This window comes from Excalfactoria chinensis, chromosome 7 (assembly GCF_039878825.1).
Source record: "Excalfactoria chinensis isolate bCotChi1 chromosome 7, bCotChi1.hap2, whole genome shotgun sequence".
NCBI classification, from domain to species: domain Eukaryota; kingdom Metazoa; phylum Chordata; class Aves; order Galliformes; family Phasianidae; genus Excalfactoria; species Excalfactoria chinensis.
Window position 1 is genome coordinate 8,845,020 of NC_092831.1, and position 18,717 is coordinate 8,863,736.

The 18,717-nt window shown below is 37.2% G+C and overlaps 1 protein-coding gene across 2 annotated transcripts in view; it reads left to right on the top strand.

Moving 5' to 3' along the window:
- Positions 1-18,717, top strand: part of MYLK (myosin light chain kinase) — a 179,737-nt gene that overhangs the window by 49,652 nt on the left and 111,368 nt on the right. For both annotated transcript variants that reach the window (XM_072341613.1, XM_072341612.1), the window contains exon 2: positions 10,025-10,182. In XM_072341613.1, coding sequence (XP_072197714.1) covers positions 10,033-10,182 — 150 coding nt within the window. In that variant the 5' untranslated portion in view covers positions 10,025-10,032. The remainder of the gene's footprint in view (positions 1-10,024; positions 10,183-18,717) is intronic.

The following is an 18,717-nucleotide window of genomic DNA, read 5'->3' on the forward strand; positions in this document are numbered from 1 at the left end:
AAGATACAACTGGTTTAGAGCTTCTCTGTGAAGTTTAAAAGCACGCCCAGTTCTAAAATGCTCTTTGGAGAATACAGTGCCCATAAGGGAAGACCTTATCTTGAGCCTGGCCCCCTACAGATGCCACTAAGGCATTAGTGTTCACTTAGGTGAAACTGAAGTGAGACAATATTATTTTGTCTATTACCTCAGACAAACTACTTCTGGAATGACATGCATGACCAGGAACAGAACACAAACTGGCTCGGTTCTGCCTTCTGGTCTTCTTTGTTGATATTAATTGTCATGATTAACCTGATGGAGAGAGATCAAATTTTCATCTTGGTTAGGGCTTCAGTGTGCTCGTTTATTAAGTGTATCTTAATGTGGTGGTGAGGAAGCTATATTAAGGGAAAGAAAAGGATGTTTCTCCGTATCTATTTTTAAAGAAGAAATCCCTCCATGAAAAGGGAATTGAAGGTAGTAGAGAAATACTTAATATTTTTGTATATACAGGAGCTGTACCAAAAAGATTTTGAAAAATGTGCATTTTTCGTATCATCTTTGAAAAAACTCCTGAAATGCTGTATCTTTAAAAAGTGAGAATGCATTTCTCTGTTACTAATATCACTATTTCACATTTTTATTCACATCTGTATAAACACTTGGGTAACTGGCATCTTTCCGACATGCTTGCTTTCAGTATTGACTTTCAGAGTAGTTGTTGGCATATTACATAAAGGAAAATTGCCCTAGACTGGCAACTAGACAGATTATGTGAGTAACTTCTGTGGGTGGGAGGAGCACGGAAGATAAAACAGTTCACAACAACAGAGCTTAAAAAGAACTAAGGGGAAAGAATGACTCTTCGACAGTCTGACTTAGTGCATGAAAGTCTGTCAAATTAAGTTTGTATGAACCTCAGTCACTCTTGGATTATTTGTCTGTTCTTACAAGGGGAAAGAGAATCACAGAAAGTGTCCTGAAATTTGTTCAATTTAAGATGTAAAATTCAACAATGGAACATTATAGCTCTCATTCATACTGCCTGCTCAGCTGAAAATTGGTTGGCCTTTAGCAGTCTTATCATATATTCTTTTTTCTTCCTCTCTGTGACTGAACTCCTCCTGATTGAGTGCTTCTCTGCATCCTTAGACTTGTCTCCTGTTACTTTTTTTCCATTTTATTTCTGTTTGTTTGGTTGTTGTTGTTGTTTTTATTTGTTTTTTTAAATTTCAGTTCTTTTTTTCACAGTTCTCTCCTTGCCAGGTATAATTCTAATGAAATTCTGTTGCAGAAGTAGGAAAATGGGGCCTTCTTGGGCTTGTCTCCCAGCTGGAACCAAAGCAGTCAGGACAGACTCAGATTTCAGGCTGAATCCAGACACACTTCTGGTCATAGTAGCTTCACACAGAATTGTGAAGAGGCTCCAAACCTCTGTTTTACATACAGATCTTCTTCTATACATGCTTTTAAGACAATAACTTCAAGAGTGTGCAGTGTGCATTTGTAGAATCCAAGTTGAATCAATCTGTTGTAATCCATGTAACTTACTGTAACTGTTGAACTTACAAATAGAAATAAGTGACCCAAATACGTAAAAAGAGCTTTTTTAAATAGTAAGGTGTCTGAATGTGATGAGGCAACTTCTTTATACTTCATATTGGAAGTGTCTTTAGAGGCACCAATATCTTTGCCTGCACATCCCACTCAGCAGTCTCAAAAAAAAAAAAAGTTGCATTTTCTTGTTATCAGAAATGGACATTTAGCTGAGATTTGCAAACTATCATTTAAGTAAGATTAAACCAAATTCCTTCTGTCTGCCTTCTTGTAAGCCTTGCATTGTTAATGATTTATATGTTCATACTGTTGTGGTTTTCATAAACTGATTTTTTCAAGTTGTCTTGCTAGCTTAGACCCAGCGTGTGAAAATCCTCTATTATATTCCAATTTTAATATCAATTGTCAGCTGAATCATAGAGTCATGGGTTTGGAAGGGATTTAGAAGACCATTTAGTCTTTCCCATGTCCAAGGCCAAATCAACTGTACGTGCTGTTCTCGGCATATATTTGTATGACTTCCAGACCCTCTGAGCAATCTTTGTCAGGTCTTTTTCCTTTCTTACTTAAACTTTTTGCCTAATGTCTAAATTAAATCTTTCCTGGTGCAATTAACAGTTTGATTCCTCATCGTATTTCCTATTTTCCACTGAGGATTTATTTTTCTTCATTTTCTTTGCTGCAAGCTGTTAAGTGTTTTGATACAGTTACTACTTTAACTTTTCTACTTAGCAGGGGTCTTTCGAGGGATTTCTCCATACAGGAATTTATAAAAATACTACCATTTTTGTTTGCTCTTTTTAAAACTCCTTATCTGGTTCAGGCTTTGAGTTCAGTGCACAGTATTGGATGTGAAATCTTACTGGCTCCTGGAAGCTTCAGTGTTATGAGTTGGTTTCATTTGGTTAAATTATTTCTAAAACATACTTGCCAGAAATAAATTAGAAAAGAAAGAATGTGTTTAGGGGATCGCTTTTCCTCATCTAAGGACTGCTTTCAGTTTTTCACAATCTCTGGTACAGCTTTCTTTGTTATGTGCTCCTTAAGCTTCCACTTTTTTCTTTCTGTGGGTAGAGATAGGGAAAAGATCACAGAAATCTGTTCTGTGCCTGATACTTAACATGGGGGTGAAGATGATGTGGACCTACCAGTAGTTCATTCCTTCTAGCACGTTACTTTATCCTTAAGTTGTGTGAGCTATCATCCCTGCAGAAGTATTTCTCCAACAGTCTGAAGTATACTTATCAATCCTGTAACTGGCTGAATTTCTGGAGTATTTTGCAGCAGTAAGTTCTGTGTGAAATTTATGTTATTTTGTGAAATAAAACCAACTATCTCTTTGTTACTTAAAAAAAAAAAAAAAAAAAAAAAAAAAGCCATTATAATAACCCATCTCATTTCTTGGTTATAATTTTTTCAGCAAGGTAATTCTTACTTGCTTTGCAGTGCCAAATATATTGTCAAAGGTTGTTGTGTAAAAATGATTGTTGGAGAATGCTGGCTTGCATACGCAAAGAAAACTGTAGTTTCCAGAAAAAAATAAACTTGTGGGAGATCTTATGGGCCAGGTTTAATGCTTACAATTAATGGGACTTCATAGAAGGCAGAACAGAGTCTGGCTTCATGCAGAGTAAGTATCTCAGCATGAAGATCCAGTGGCTCTTTCAAGCAAAAAGCCTAATTCCTTTAGTATTAAGTATGTGCAGCATAATTTGAAACTTAGTGATGTTTATTCACAGCCCAGTCTATATTTGGCTGAAATCAATATGTTTCTTTCCAGTGCTACCCTGGGGTTTGCTCACCTCAGCCAGTAGAGTGCATGTGTTCACTTTCCCAAATGGCGCAGAATTTGGCAGACTTGGGTCTCCTTTTCGTTTTTAATTTTCTTTCTTTCTTTTTTTTTTTTTTTTTTTTTTCTGTCTTTTTCTCTAGTTCTGAGTATATTTGAAACTAAATCACAAAGCAAAACGTAGAGGCTAAATATTATTTTATATGAACTGCAAATCTACCATGACTCACCTTTCATGCAACTTTATGGCCCTGCTAGCTTGGAAATGGGCAACAGCAACTGGCCACATGCAGCACCACCATCTAGGAAAGTTAATGATGTGGTTACTTTTCAAAATGTGCAATGTAGAATTTTGTTTAAAAAAAAAAAAATCTGCTGTAAACTGCTGATTTAGCCTAACGTTCTACCACTGTTAAGATTCTGCAAAAGTACGACTTTTGCTATAAATCTTCTTTTAACTTAATAATTAGGAGAAAGGAATCTTAGCTACTTTTAGGTTGCCTATCTTGAAATGTTGCTGAAAGTACCTCACACCAAATGTTTGCTTCCTGAATTCTGCACCCCCACTCCACTTCCCCCACCCCCCACTGTTGCATAGTACTAGGCAAGTCAACAACCTCTTGACTTCTGTCTTTTTTTCTCTAGCTATCTTCCTATTCAGTCCCATGCTAACTTTATCTGAGATTATACTTCTTAGCTTTCCTAGAAGCCTTGCTGAACCATGCACTTAAATAAAATGTGAGATTGGTTTTCCTTTGCTGTCATGTCATATTAGGTTTGTATTTGTGGGTACATGGGTGAGAAGGAGTTACCTCTGTGTGTGACAAACAGGCTTTAATCCCAGCTCTAGAATAGCTACAGTTGTTTTGAGTTTTAAGAAAATGATCACATTTTGCAAGTGTATATAATGAACTTGGGAGTGAAATAACTTTTCTCCCCGAAAGACCAGCTTGTATAGTAGGCCAGCAATTGTGGAGTAGAGATTAAGCATCGCTGTGAAGAGTGAAGACAAAATGTTCCTAAACAGACTTTCAATGGAATCACAAGCTCTATACTGCTTGAACAGTGAACGTCAATTTTTCTTAAATCCTAGGTATAGGGCCATGTTCTGCAGAGAGAGATCTCAGTTTTGCCCTTACCTCTGTCCTGAAGCTGTGGTCATTAGAGGTATGCTAGGGATTCATGGACTGCCAGTCTGACCAGTGGTCTCTTTTGTCATAAGTGGAAGAAAACAACCAGCTGTCAATGATGAAATTTAAATTTGCTGTTTTGTTCAACTTTCCCAAGACTAAGATGGTTGGGTTTGGTAAATACTGAGTATTAAAAATGATCCTTTAAAGGAAACCCAGTAGAACTTTATTGATTTTTGACCTGCTGCTTAGAACACTGAAAACCTTTCTTTAGGTCTTACCTTTTTTTTTCTTTTCTTTTGATGTTGTTCATAAACTACAACTGTAGCAGGTTTTGAAGTCAGATTGAATTACCCTCTCCAATGTGTTTCTATAAGAAACTTGTATGGAATCAGCAAAAACAAGCCCAGCTTGCATCCCGTTTGCCATCTGTGTTTCCCTCTGGCTTCAATTTTCTGCTATAAAATATTTCTTAGGTATGGATGCTGTACAGAACCTGTACGATGCATGTCATATTTAGTTACTTGTATTTCTTCTGAGATAACAGCTGCAAAGAAACTGGGTCTTGATTTACTGCTCCTTAATCTGATGTTTCAAATTAAACATGTAAGGTTTTTGAGTTTAAAAATGCATTACATTCTTCTAAATTGCATGTCCAACTGCTTTGTAATGGACATCTTTTTTTCCTTAAATTTTAATGCTCAGTGGTTATGGAATAATTGAATAATGTCTCATGTCTGCTTATAATCAAGATAATCATACGTTATTAAAGGAATTTATCCATTTCCCTCTTCACATGGTTTAATGTACCATTCTTTGTACCTGAAGTACTCTCTCTGGCTACTTCAATATATCAGTAAACCATTAAGGTGTGATTGTGCATAAGCAGATATCATGGTTCTTGTTGGTCTGTTGCAGCAACATGATTACTGACAGTAGGTGAAGTAGGGTTATCTGTATCTCAATGGGACTGGGATGTTTCAGTACCTTAAATGGCACTGCTAAGTTGAGGAAAATTGGAGAATGGTTACAACTGGCACTGTGCAGGAAATGCACATCTTTGCTAGCAATTTCTCTGTTAAGCAGCACAAGCTCCAGGTTAGGGAGAATATTATTTTTCTTCTTTGATAAAAACATGCAAGTGTTTTCTTTTTTCTTATATGGCATATATAAGTAAAGGCGGTTGACAACCATATTTTTCATGCTCTAATAAACCTATATATAATAAATATCAATAAATACCATATTGAATTATTCTCTTACACAGAGAACTGAAATTCTTCACACATGGTAATCATACCATGCAAACCATTTCAGTGTACAGCCCATGCCACAACAGGCATGCAAATAAAAAAGCTCTAAATTTATTGAGTAGACAGATCTAATTTTAACTCAGATCTTGTAGAAGTAGTTCAGCACTCTGTGTCACACAAACCATTACTGTTTCTGAAATGCCATGCAGGAACTGCAATAGTATTTTGTTAAGATGAGTACCTTTAACAGTTTGAACCTGCTCTGTCCTTTTTCCTACATGTGAGTAAGATTCTTGATGTAAAAGCTTGTTGCTGACATGCTGAGTGTGCAGTTCAAGATACTGTAATGATAGGATCTGAAGAACTTGCTTACTTCTGGGAAAGTCTTCGACATAATGGTCTCAAATGAAACTGTAATTCAGCATGGAAATTTTTTTGCTGTCTCTTCAGAGAGTCAAAGTTTTGAACAAATCACAAGTTGGCCTGTAATTCCCAGGAACCGTGCAGGAGTGTTATGTAAATGCTCTCTGTGGGAACATAGCCTGAGATTTTACATGCATGGTTTTACCTCAACTTAAGCTTGCAAAAATTTTGTATCACAGAGTAGCAAGAGAAGATATGGCATCTCATCTCCTTCCTACTGATGTGCCTGATATCTGCCATTAAATTTTACTAGAAAAATGCTGATTGGACATTCAGGGATCAGGGTTGAAAACACCTTGGATGTTTTTTGATGAAAAGGCTTTTCTAGAGGCTAGCTAGGTAGAGAATCAGTAAGAAAAAGGTGGTTCTTGATAGACGAGGCAGTGGAGGAAGGAATGCTAGTCAAGTCAGAACTGATACAAGGACAGGCTGCCTGCAGTGTGACTACAATTAGCAGGGTTACAAGTTCCTTGTTTCCTGTTCCCACTTCAATCTCTTCTTCTCTGCTAAATCCACAAATGCCTTTTTCACTTGAGTTGCTGATTCCCTGTGCTTTATCGTTCTCCCTGCATGTTGTTTCTTGGGTACCGGTAGCTGACAAGGGGCAGGATGCTTCCTTGTGTGGTTTGGTAAGAGTGAAAAGATGGTCACAAGTGATATGGCTGCAAAAAAACATTCCTGTAGTTCAGTGGAGAGTGTGTTCAAATTTGTATAAATGTATGGTAACCACATCTTAGTCCTCATGGTAAAAAAAAAAAAAGAAGCTGTAGAAGAGAAAATGAGGTGTGTGAAAAGAGGAAGCTGTCAAGTCGATTCTGAAATATTGAACAATTTGGAGCATTGTGGATGGCATTTAGTCCCTAGAAAAACTGTTGACTTCACTGATCTATGTACGGGAATCAAATTTACCTGGTGTTTTAAAATGCACGCTGTTTTTTTGGAAACACCACTGCACTGGGGAGGGAGAAAAAAAATAAAAAAGCAAGCGATCGATGTTTCTGGAATTTTATAGCATTTTTCTGCCTTTTTAAAATCTATGCTGCTTATATGGCCCTGTGACTGCTGCTTAACTCCCACCCTCTATAATAGTTATCCTATAGCACTTCTCTGTGGTAAGGTAGTACAGTAATCTCCACTTCACCCGTAGGGAACCATAGCGAAAGAGAAGCTTAGTGACTTGCCTGAGGTCATGAAAGCAGCCCCATCAGCGAGCAGGGAATTCAGCCAGGATCCTCAATAGCACACAAATGCTCCAGCCTTTGTGCTGGCCTTCTGCTCCTGTATTTAAAGAGCTCAAAAGATTCTGTCCAGATTTCAGAGATGGTTCAGAGGTTATTGAGGGCAGACTGGCTAAAATAACAGAATATCTGGACCAAGTGAAAATGAGCTGCTTAGGTGGAAAGTTGCAATATCAGGAAGCCAAATAAAGGCTTTTTAGGTGACAGCTCTGCACTTGTGTGTGCACTCGCTCTCTGCAGCTCATTTGTTTTCTGCCTCAGAGGAAGGACATGTTAAAAGGAAGTTAATATAACTTAATGGTTACGTAGAAGCTGATGGTAGGCTTTTACTTATATAAAAGAAGTGGATGAGAAAAAAGATGAGGTGAAATTCACAGAGTTTTTTTTTTTGGGCAATTATTTTTGTGAGCTGTGACAAATGTGTACTAAGCATACTGAGTGACAAATTCATTCCCAGTAGAAAATGCTTGAAACACGTTAGTCTGCTTTGGTATTACAAAGATTAGAGGGCACACTATGAGAATTTGTACGGATTTATGTGCTTTTGAGAAAGGATTAAGAATAAAAAAAAATCTAGATGAGAAATGCTGTCTAACCACATCACTACCCATCCAGCCAACATTTGCATGAAAGTTTTCTTTTATGTTTAATACCCTAATGTTTTGATTGCAACTTCAGTTACACTTGGTTTTGTTTTAAGACCGTAGTCTAGGTGTGCACAGCATGTGAAATGAAATGTTATGAGTCCGTGAAATATCTTTGAAATCTCACTCAGCAGCAAGCTGAGAAAAACACTTTGGATAGAATCATTCTAGAAAATTCCTTACGTTAAAAAAAGAAAGTCAGATGTGTTCCATAGCTTTTAAGTTCCTGCATTTTATCTTGTCTATTGAATTTAAGCTGGAAAAATATTCGTTCTTCAGAACACTGTTTTCTTAAAGTATTTGGACATGCAAGTTCCATATTATCACCAGGCTGCACATGGATTTATTTCTTTGGGAAAATAATTGTAAAACATTCTCTAAACTGGGGGGAGGGGAAATTCCTAATTATCTACTAGAAGCATCTTCAGCATACACAGCTAATTAGAGTCAGACTGCTAAATGTGGATGATTAGAGGATTATGTTGCTCAAAAACTGCTTGTGCTCATTTGAGTTAATATTCTTTGGTAAATTTGATCTTATTTAGATACTTAATTTAGAAAAAACATAAATCCATACAAGATGTCCGTAAGGAGAAGACTAGCTGTTACTCTATTCTATATGTTACAGTGTCATTATAACACAAGGCTTTGAGTTGTAGACAGTTTTTTCTGTGCTGGTTACCAACATGCAATAGAAATGTAACCTGACCTGTACTAATGACTTTGTTAGTTGTTTAGAGTCTTATTCCTTTCCTACTTTCCCCACAACCCACCTGACTTCCTTCAGTCTGTCCATCAGTCTGTCCTCTGGAGCACTGTGGTTCCCTCACTCTAGAACAAATCACCATCTGGTGCTTTGACAAGGTGTTTCTTGAGACTGACATACTCTATATTTACTGAGCATGTCAGGTGTGTTATATGGAATCACTGTGCTGTCAGACTGGATTTTCAGACACACATGGCAATGTGTCCTATCAGAAATGAAGTTTATGGTCCTAAGTTGTATAGTTAATTTCAGAAAATGTTTTTCTTGGTCACTTTAATCAGAGAAAAGTTGGAGCTTTTGAGGAAGAGTTTCAAGGGATAACTCCTGGGATTGGCACTGTTGTTAGCTGCAGAAGTTGCAAATGCAGAGATCTAAGAGCCTGCTTTGCAAGGCCATTTAGTTTGGTTTGGTGTGGCATAGTGCAGCACTCAGAGGAACTACTACTTTTTTTTTTTTTTTTTCTGGATAGCCTAGGTTTTTACACTTCAAAACTAAATTAGGATTTTGATTGTTGTTTGTTTGTTTTCCACTGGGGATTATAAGGTATGTAGCGTAACAGTCATATCTGAAGTAGGTATCTGTAAAGAGACTTCTTAAATGACATTTATGTAGCATAAAATTTGGTGCTATTTTACTGATCTATGTGCTGTAGAAGCATTTGCAGTAGAGACTTGGAATTTCATCAGAAGTATCTATTATGTACTAGCAGTACTTTGGAGGGATATACCAGATATTTCTTAAGATCCTGAAAGCATGGTATGAGAAATCAGATTTTCCACATTCCCACTCGCAACTTAACTCCAGTGCAAACAGAGGTCTTTTATTTCATAAGACTTACTTAACACTGGCTCTTCTTTTGAGACTTACTGATATTGGTGTACTGCAGGCCAGGAAAATCAAAGTCACATTGCAAAAAATATCCTCCTGAAATAAGTTATTACAATTTAATGCAGTTGTAAAGGATGACTTCTTGCTTAAGGAGCTGGCCTGGGACTTGAGAGTTCAAACTGAGTTCAGTTCAAGGCTGTGATCCTGTAACAACTCTAATGCACACAGTCTTCCTGGGTCTCAGTTCCCCACCCAGAAAATAACACTTGTTACTTTAGGCTGAAGACTCTTAACAGTATATATGTATGTTTTATATATGTTATACATATATACAACAGTCTTACTCTGTTCTGATTCTTAGCTGCAACTGTAAGCAATTCATCCTCATAAATTCTTTGTGTTTCTCTTTGACAGTCCACATCATGGGGGATGTGAAACTGGTGACATCTACTCGAGTATCGAAAACCTCCCTGACACTCAGCCCCTCAGTTCCTGCTGAAGCACCAGCATTTACTCTTCCTCCTCGGAACATCCGAGTGCAACTGGGAGCCACAGCAAGATTTGAGGGGAAGGTAAGAAACAGAGATGATGAAATGCTTCTCCATTTTGTTTTTGTCTTTTCCTGAGGCTGCCTAGAAGTCTGCACATTTAGTGAAATTGCCTCTCCAATATGGGATCTTTATTCACGAAATTTACACTAGTGTTTCCATTCCTGTGGAGGTAGGAGCATTATAGGTCTGTTTCTGAGTGATCTTTTTGTAGCTGCATCACTTGCTAATCTGAAAGCAAAAAGAGCGTCTTCAGAGGATAGGCTGACTTCTTCAAGGAAACTTGTTAACTAAAAGGGATTGAAGAGGCTGGAGTGCATGGATCCCATGTTCTCTCCTTCCCCTCACAACGAGGGCATTAAATTGTCCTTACTTGCATCCATGTTTCTTTCATTCTTCAGTCCTGCTATGAGCTACTACTTGTTCTGTTTAGCTTCTTTTCTTCTCCCTTAACCCAAATTTTTCTCTTGGAGCCACTAGTTTTCCATCTCAGCCTGCTCAGCTTCCTCCTGTCCATGCTCTGATTGCATGCTGACAGCTATATCATCAAACCAAATGCGGTTCTATTCTTTGAAGTGGTGGGATTTCTCTGACAGAGGCAGGAAACTGTAACTTCACTACAACAAAAGCAAGGACTAAAAGGAATTTGGGAAATTTATAACTTCTGAAACTAACATAAACAGAGGGCCAATAGAGGGCACCTGATATTTATCTTATTTATTTATGCAAGAGCAGGCTAGGAACTGGGATTTTTCAACAAGGACTGGAGTATATTAGGTTTTAAGTGCAAAATGATTTTTTTCCCCCAGAATTGCCTTAGTTATCATCATTTTGAGATGAGACTCAGAAAATATGTGTGTATGACATATTCCAGCCCCAATAAGCGTTTCCTTTCTTACTGTTTTTTCATTATTTCACCTTGCTCAGTTGCAAACAGCAGAGAAATGACAATGTGCTGCTACTTTATTTATGTGAGACTGATGCACAGTGCTACGCTGGTTCTTCCAGACAACACTGCAGGTGACAAAACCAGTACATGAAGTGAAAGTTAAAGCACGTGATGTTGCTAAATTTTAGTTTTTACATTTCTTATGCTTCCTACTTAAAAGCTCAAGTAAAATATTTCCAATTTTGGAGCCATCAGCAGATATTTTCTTAGTTAAATTAAAGCAACTCAGGTTACCCACAAGTTAGTGTGCCATCACTGCTTTGATTATTGTTTTTTTTCAGGGTAAACTGTAGCTTGTTTTTTATTTTTTGTTTTTCTGTAGGTTGGACACAATACACAAATTCAGTACTAACTAAACATAAAGATTTAAGTTCCTTGAAGAATTAAGCTTTTATTGAGGTTCTGGATTGAACCTCCTTGATGACAGAAATGTAATTTAGATTTCATTTTGGTATATGAGTATGGCTGAATCCTTTAATCTTGTCCTCAGAGCACAGAGGATAACACACTGGCTGCATGCATGTTGTATTGTTCGAGTAAACCTTTATTGCTCAAAATGCTTTGTAACTGCTAAACATTAAGGTCACAGCTTTGTTGAAATACACGTGGGATCTTCAATTAGTTTGTGGTAAATAGGCTACCTCCAAAGACTGGCAAACCAAGACATATATTATAGCTGCTGTCTTTGGCACTTCAGCCTCTTGCCTGGCAGAGTATTTGCTTATTGCAGTTTCATTTTGCCTGTATGAGCTGAGAAGTAACAGCATGTGACACAGCTGTAGACATAAAACAGCCAATCTCTATCACTGTGCATTCATTCCAAATTCTATGGAATCAACTCTTGTTGGAAGCTGAGACACAAACTTGCAATTTGAGGGGGAGAGAGAACAATCTACACTATAATATTTGGAAATAGAGAGTAATGGAACACTGCATGTTCTCCTTATTAATGCGCTGGATAAATGAGATTTCTAATGATCATACTGCCTACTGAAATTCAGTGTATGTGCTCTGTTGTTTGTAATGTAATATGTTTGGAGGGTTTGTGTTTGGTTCTGTTGCAACTGGTGGATTCAAACGAATATCTTCCTTGTGCTCCTTGTCTAGTAACATGGGCGGGGTTGGATGAAAACATGACAGTGTGGTTTGGAAGGACACTGTCACTTACTAGCTGTAGTCCTACTAGATAGCAGCAGATAGTGGTTTTATAATTTGGGACTGTGTTTAGCTGTTATGTACAATGCAGCTTCTTGTACCATAGCAATATTGCAAAGATTCAGAAGGACAGTATTTGTTACGATTTAGTAACAGAGGGAGCTACTAAACATGCTTGAGTTTTTCTATCCTGAAAATAGGCTACAGATGTTATGATGGATTGTTACTGATACTCTGCTTTATCACACAGTATAAATATTGAACTAAGGCTAAAGAAAAGTAAAAAGTTTTAAATATGACTAGACGGGAGATTTTCTTCAAAGAGTTCCTCTGTAGTGGAATCTGTCTTATCAGAAAATAAAATATTATGAGAATCCAGGACAGGATATAAATCTGATATTGTGATGATCCTGTGCTCTCATTAAGTGGGCAAGATAGAGACAGCCCTAAAGTGAAGATTCTTGCTTTTCTTTCTGACAGCACGTAAGACAAATTGTGTGAAATTACAATTAAAGACCAAGGAGAGAAGTAGAGAAATAGTGTATAAATGTAGGAAATTGGTGGTGGAAAGGATCTGGAGTTACCATTAACACTGATTACATCTTTTGCTAAGTCAAGATTAGCTTCCCCAGGCACTCCTCTAGTCTCTTCTACATAGACATCTAAGTTGTTTGTCAATCCATTGCTGAGATGCCTAGTAGGGAAACTTTCCCAGATTATTCTTAAACTGTGTTATGGTTCCCAATTTGTTAGGATAAGGTGAGCATGCTGTAGTGTTAGTGGGCTCTGTTTAAAGCTGTTTGTTTATCTGTTGTATTAATCACTGGGATCAGTGATTTGCAATACTAAGTTGTGTTTGTGTAACTTTATCATTCAGACGTACATCACTGGATTTCATTATCCTCACTGGCATACTGACAAAGGAGATTCTTTTCTTTGTAGCAAACACCATGAGGGTTTCAAGTGTACCACAGGATGAAAGGGATATCCTTTTCAGATGAAGCACTTAAACAAGAGTCTGTAAATTATCAAGCAAGGTGGTATGTTGGTGTACATTACCATGGTGATCTAGAAGTATAAGACCTTTAGCTATGGATCTACTTTAAAAATGATTTTATTTTAGAATTTCTTGACCTCTCTCAGCTGTACTATTCTATAGCAAAGGCTATATGCATGTAAACGGATTGAACAGCTGAGAAACAAAACCAAGAATCTTTGCTTTTCTCTAATGACCAAACCACATCCTCCTGATCATTCCCTCTCTATCTGAAGCTTTGGGTTCTAAGACCGCTAAGGTTATTCCATAAAATAGAAAAGTAAATAAAGGAGGTTGTTGAAAACAAGCCTTTTTTGTTGATAACGGTGATCAGCTATCCACACATTATTTTGCAGAACTTTAATAGCGACAGAACGACTACATCAAAATATAGCATGAACATTTTCTGCTCTTTGCTGTAATATCACTGAGTGTCAAGCAGTAAAAAAAATGGCAAGTCAACCATTCCTTTTCAAAAAACTTGTCCCTGCCCAGAGTGATATTAACATCTGTATTTGATTGCTACTAGCAGTTAACTCAACTGGTTTGTCTGTATGTGTGTGTAATTTTTGAGGGTAATATTGATGATCATTAATTTTATAAGGCTAAAGAATACTTGTGCTAAAGTGCTGCCTGGGAGGAACAGCCAAATGTGCTGCAGATCACGGACTGACTACCCAGGGGTCAGGAAAGAATTCAGCTCCTTGGATGAAGTATTGCACAGTTGGAAACAGTGCAGTACGTGTTGTTTTTCTGCTTCATGTGAACCATCTTATATGGTCTGTTGCCAGAACCAAGATATCAAGCTACTAAATCTAGTCTGGTACTCTAATCTGAAGGTTCTGGAGTTCATGTAAACCATTTAATGACAGATGTAGTTCAGAGTTTATGTAGTTGTTGGGGCACTTGGATCAGAGTTTGATACCCACTGAGTAATAATTATCTTGCTCTTCCCATTCTATCCACCTTCAAATAAGGGATCTGGATGGTAAATTTTAAGGCAAGCCAGGTTCATTTCAAATCCTTTCCTTAAGTAACATGCTTTTTGGTTTTCCTTCTACCATCCTGCTGTTGTAACACTGGATCTCAGTGAAGTCCAATGATACGTGTGAACTTGCCAACTTCTGAGTGGCTTTTGTTGCTGCTGGTTATACATGTGGAACATGGTGTCTGAGCAGATTTGTGGAGATCAGGCAGAGTGAAATAAGAAGCAGTGGGGAAACTGACAATGACTCTGCCACCTGTGCTGGAATCAATCACATTTTTTTTTATAAAATTCTGCTTTTCCTACATAGGAAAATAAAATAGACATTAATAGACAGCAAGCGCGATGTATTCCAAACCTCTGCAGAAGGCCACATGTGGTGAAGGTTTATAATCAAAGCATGTCATTACTCATTGCTTGTTCTTTGAGTCCATATTCACTCCAGCTCTAGACTCCAAAGTTTAAAAAATCTGCTTTTGACATGTTATTTGGCTCTGCTCACTCATGGATGCAGTATGAAGTTTGGAAACCTACAGGGCAAAACCAGACAGCACACGTTTTTACATGTAACATCTGGACTATCTAGCATCTAAGCTCATGCTGAACCAAATAAGATATGTGAATTGTATACAGTTCATGAATAGATGACCAGTCCAGTATAAGAGCTCTGACCTGACTGTCCATATAGGTTGAATTTATTTTAGAAGACTTGATAGACAAATTATTGCCTGCCAGCTGTGTGGCTTAAGAGGTTGCCATTCTTTTCATGTGCCTCATAATTCACAAGTAACCCTACTGTTATGGTGAATATAGTATTTGTTTTGTTTTTGCAAGGCTTTAAAATATTAGCGTGATGCATTCTACTAAAAAATAAAAATAACAAATCCCCCCTCCTCCTAGTTTTATCTGGCATCTTCTGTCTGAAATCTAACTCACTTATATCACATCCCCATACTCATCAAAGAATGAATTAAGAACTTCCATTTCTGGGAACACTCTGGAACAAGTTAAATATACTTTAGCTTCATTCTTCATTTTATACTTAGTGTACTTTCATCAAAAAATAACTCAGCAGTTTGTTTCTGCAAGAAGAAAATTCAATATTTCATAGCAAAATGATGTTTAATGCCAGTGCTCTGGAGGAAAAAGTATGATAAAATCTTGAAAATACACATGAAAGAATTGAATGATAATGATCTTTTCTTATTTCATGGTACCACTTAAGCAGCCTAATTCAAGTGAAACTTACTATATGATTGCTGACAGCAAGATTAATAGGCCAGTTTAGAGCTGGGCCCTTCTCTGATGCCATTCCTAGCTAAAACAGCAGAGAAAATAACTTCTGCTCTCTGTGACGTGTGAGTACTGAGACACAGTTTGAATTATTTGTTTTAGATTACACAGAAGTACACACCTGGATCCAAAACTGAACTGTATGTTTCAGAAGTTCAATGCCCATCCAGTCCCTTAGATGCGATCTTGTCCTTCTTTGAGATAACTTTCTTTTCCAAAACTAGAAGCTATTTAAGTTTAAATACTACCAATATCAAGGTGACTGCTGTTGGATTAAGAGCACCACATAATGAAAACAGAGTAGCAGAATTAGGTCCTCATTGCTTTGACACAAAAACTAAGTTGTTTTCATGTTACGGTATGCTTGTGGACAGAATTGTAGACAAGGATTTGTCTGCTCTGGGGACTAATACACACAGTTTTAATGGAAAGCATTATGATGGATTTGTTCAAATCTCAACAGGAATGCCAGTGACTGCAGTTAAGTGGGGCTCTATTGAAAGCATATGCACAGTAAGCATTTTTTTTTTTTCACAATTTAAACAAATATAGCTATTTTTTGAGTGCACGTGTATGTGTATCTTACCAAGATCACAGAAATTTTAGTTTTGAGAGAAAACATTAAAAAGGAGAGGCAAGCCCACAAAATTTCTCTTGAACTCAGCAGGTCTATAATCATTTATGCTGGACTGTTGAGCTAGAAATTCATAGCCACACTAGTTTAGGTTTGGTATTTCTTTTAGTGTTTTGAAGGTTTTCTCTCTTACACACTTGTTCCTTGACCCTTGATTTTTATTATATACACTTTAGTTTGTATGTTTTACTGCATAAGTTATCTCTGCTGAACTGTGATTTAGACGTACATATGTTACACTTGGAAAGGTTGGGTTTTGTAGATGGTTATAGGATGTTTGCTGCTAGTTACTTAGGAGCACTTTGTCATGGGTTTCTGTATGGATGTCTTAATTATTTAATGCATAGCAGTAAGTGGCACATAACAGCATAAACAGTACAATGATAGATGCTAGATGTCTAAGTTGTCTAAACTGTTCAGATTTTAATAATCCAATATTGCATTTTATATCTATTTCTCATCACGTCAGTTCTATTTTTTAATGAAAAGTAAAACAAATGACATTTCATGACCAATCTGGTTGTCAGCTCTGCAATTAGTATTAACAATGAAGTCGTATATATAACTGAGGAGAATATTTATAGCCTTTCCAAACTACTGCCTTTGCCAGCAGCATTCATCACTATCAGCAAACAGATTTTACATAAACATGGAACTGTGCAGTCAACTCAGCAATAAAGCCCAGTTTTAGCATTTCCTGTGGCCACTGACATGCTGCTAAATGGCAAGAAATAAATCTTGCATAGCTGGAAATTGATATAGTAGGGACATGTTTATTCAGAGGCAAAGCTTTTTGCCAGCACATCACACTACAGATGTAGATTACTGTCGTTAGTTATGAACTTCAGAGCTCCAAGCAGGTTTTTAGCAGCTGTGTGTTTTGAGTACAGTGAGCAATTTTTTCTTTTTGTTTCTTCTTATTAATTTTTCACTGTAGATCACACATATTGTATATGCTCATGTAAATTTATATAGATTCAACACTTGCAGATTGCATCATGTAATGATATTGCCCACTGGGAAAGATTATCTTCAAGCTAGGAAAGCAGGAAGATACACTGGCTGTCTTGGTCAGTGGCATAGCTCCCATGAGAGGGTTAGGCTGCCTCTGCTTCACAATGCACAGAATCAGTTCACACCATATTAAGTCTGAAGCATCGTATTGGTAAGAAAGAATAACAATTTCAGAAATAATAATCAATGGAAACAATAGTTTTGCATATGTTATTAAAGTGAATGAAGAACACTGCCTTGTGTAAGGCAAGAAGCAGAACATTTTTGCCTTTTGAGAAAAAAAAAAAAAATGGCTGCCATTTCAAAACCCAAATATTATTGTAAAAAATGGATGGTTGGTCTCTGCAAATAATTAATGCAGTTTAGGTTTTCTGTTCTGTTTTCATGTGTGTGTGTGTGTGTGCGCACACGTGTGATATCACCTGTGTTTTTTGACCAGATGATATTACACACAAAAGCCGTGGCTCAGAGTGGTTGAATTCTGTGATCAGGGAGATAAAAACATCTAAATATTTACACTGTTCCTTCAAAGTGGAGACTCGCATCTTTTGCTTATGGTAGACTGAAATTTCATCCTGTCTGTGTCAGAGGGCTTCCCAGTGCATGCGCTGCATCTAAGCAATCTTTGTCTGAATTTCTGAGTAGTTACTGAGTGAAGAATTCATAACTGTAAGTAAAGATGTTTGCCAGGTGTTAAAGGTGGAAGTTTTCGTGATGTGAAGAGGGGAGATGGTTTCCCAACACCTTTGTGTGTGTGTGTTAAACTACATTGTTTGAGCCTTTATTCTGGTTCAGATGAAGGTAGTGAAAATAACAAATTCCATTTCTTGTGTATGTTTATTCTTACTTCGGCAATTGGAAATTGAGAGATATGTCAGTAGTTCCCTGGACCTGGACAGAAATGTTTCCTCTAAATACATAAGTTGTATGTTTGTAATGTCAACACTGGTTTACAATTTGAACTGAAAACATGCTTCCAGCCTCTACATTCCTCCAAATAGAGCATTGCAGGTCTAATGAAGCAAGACCTGATTTCAACAAAAATTGATCAAAAGTTTTCATCAAGAATTTTTGTGCAAGTCAAGCATTTTCCTACTGACTTCTAGATGGTCAGTATTGGCATCAGAGATGGAATAAGCACAGAAGCATGGCAGAAAGTTACTCTTCCATGTGATCAGATCATTTAATGCTTTCTAGGATGATGAATGGATTTTTGCCAAGGTGCTGCAGAAACCCTTGCAGATTGCCAGACAGCAAAACGAAGTTCTAAGAAAGGATCTCTCACACAAAAATTGAGAAAGAATCCCTGAACTCTTTACTCTCCCCTATCTTTTGTCTTATCTGAATTCTGTGACAGTGTTTTGTGACCTACAAGTTCATAATTAGAACACTGCACATACAGGTCTTTGATATTGTGGTGGTTTTAGTGGACTTCTAGAAGTAGTTGATAAAGTAATTAAAAGGAGCCAGAAGCATTCAGCACTTTTTAAGTC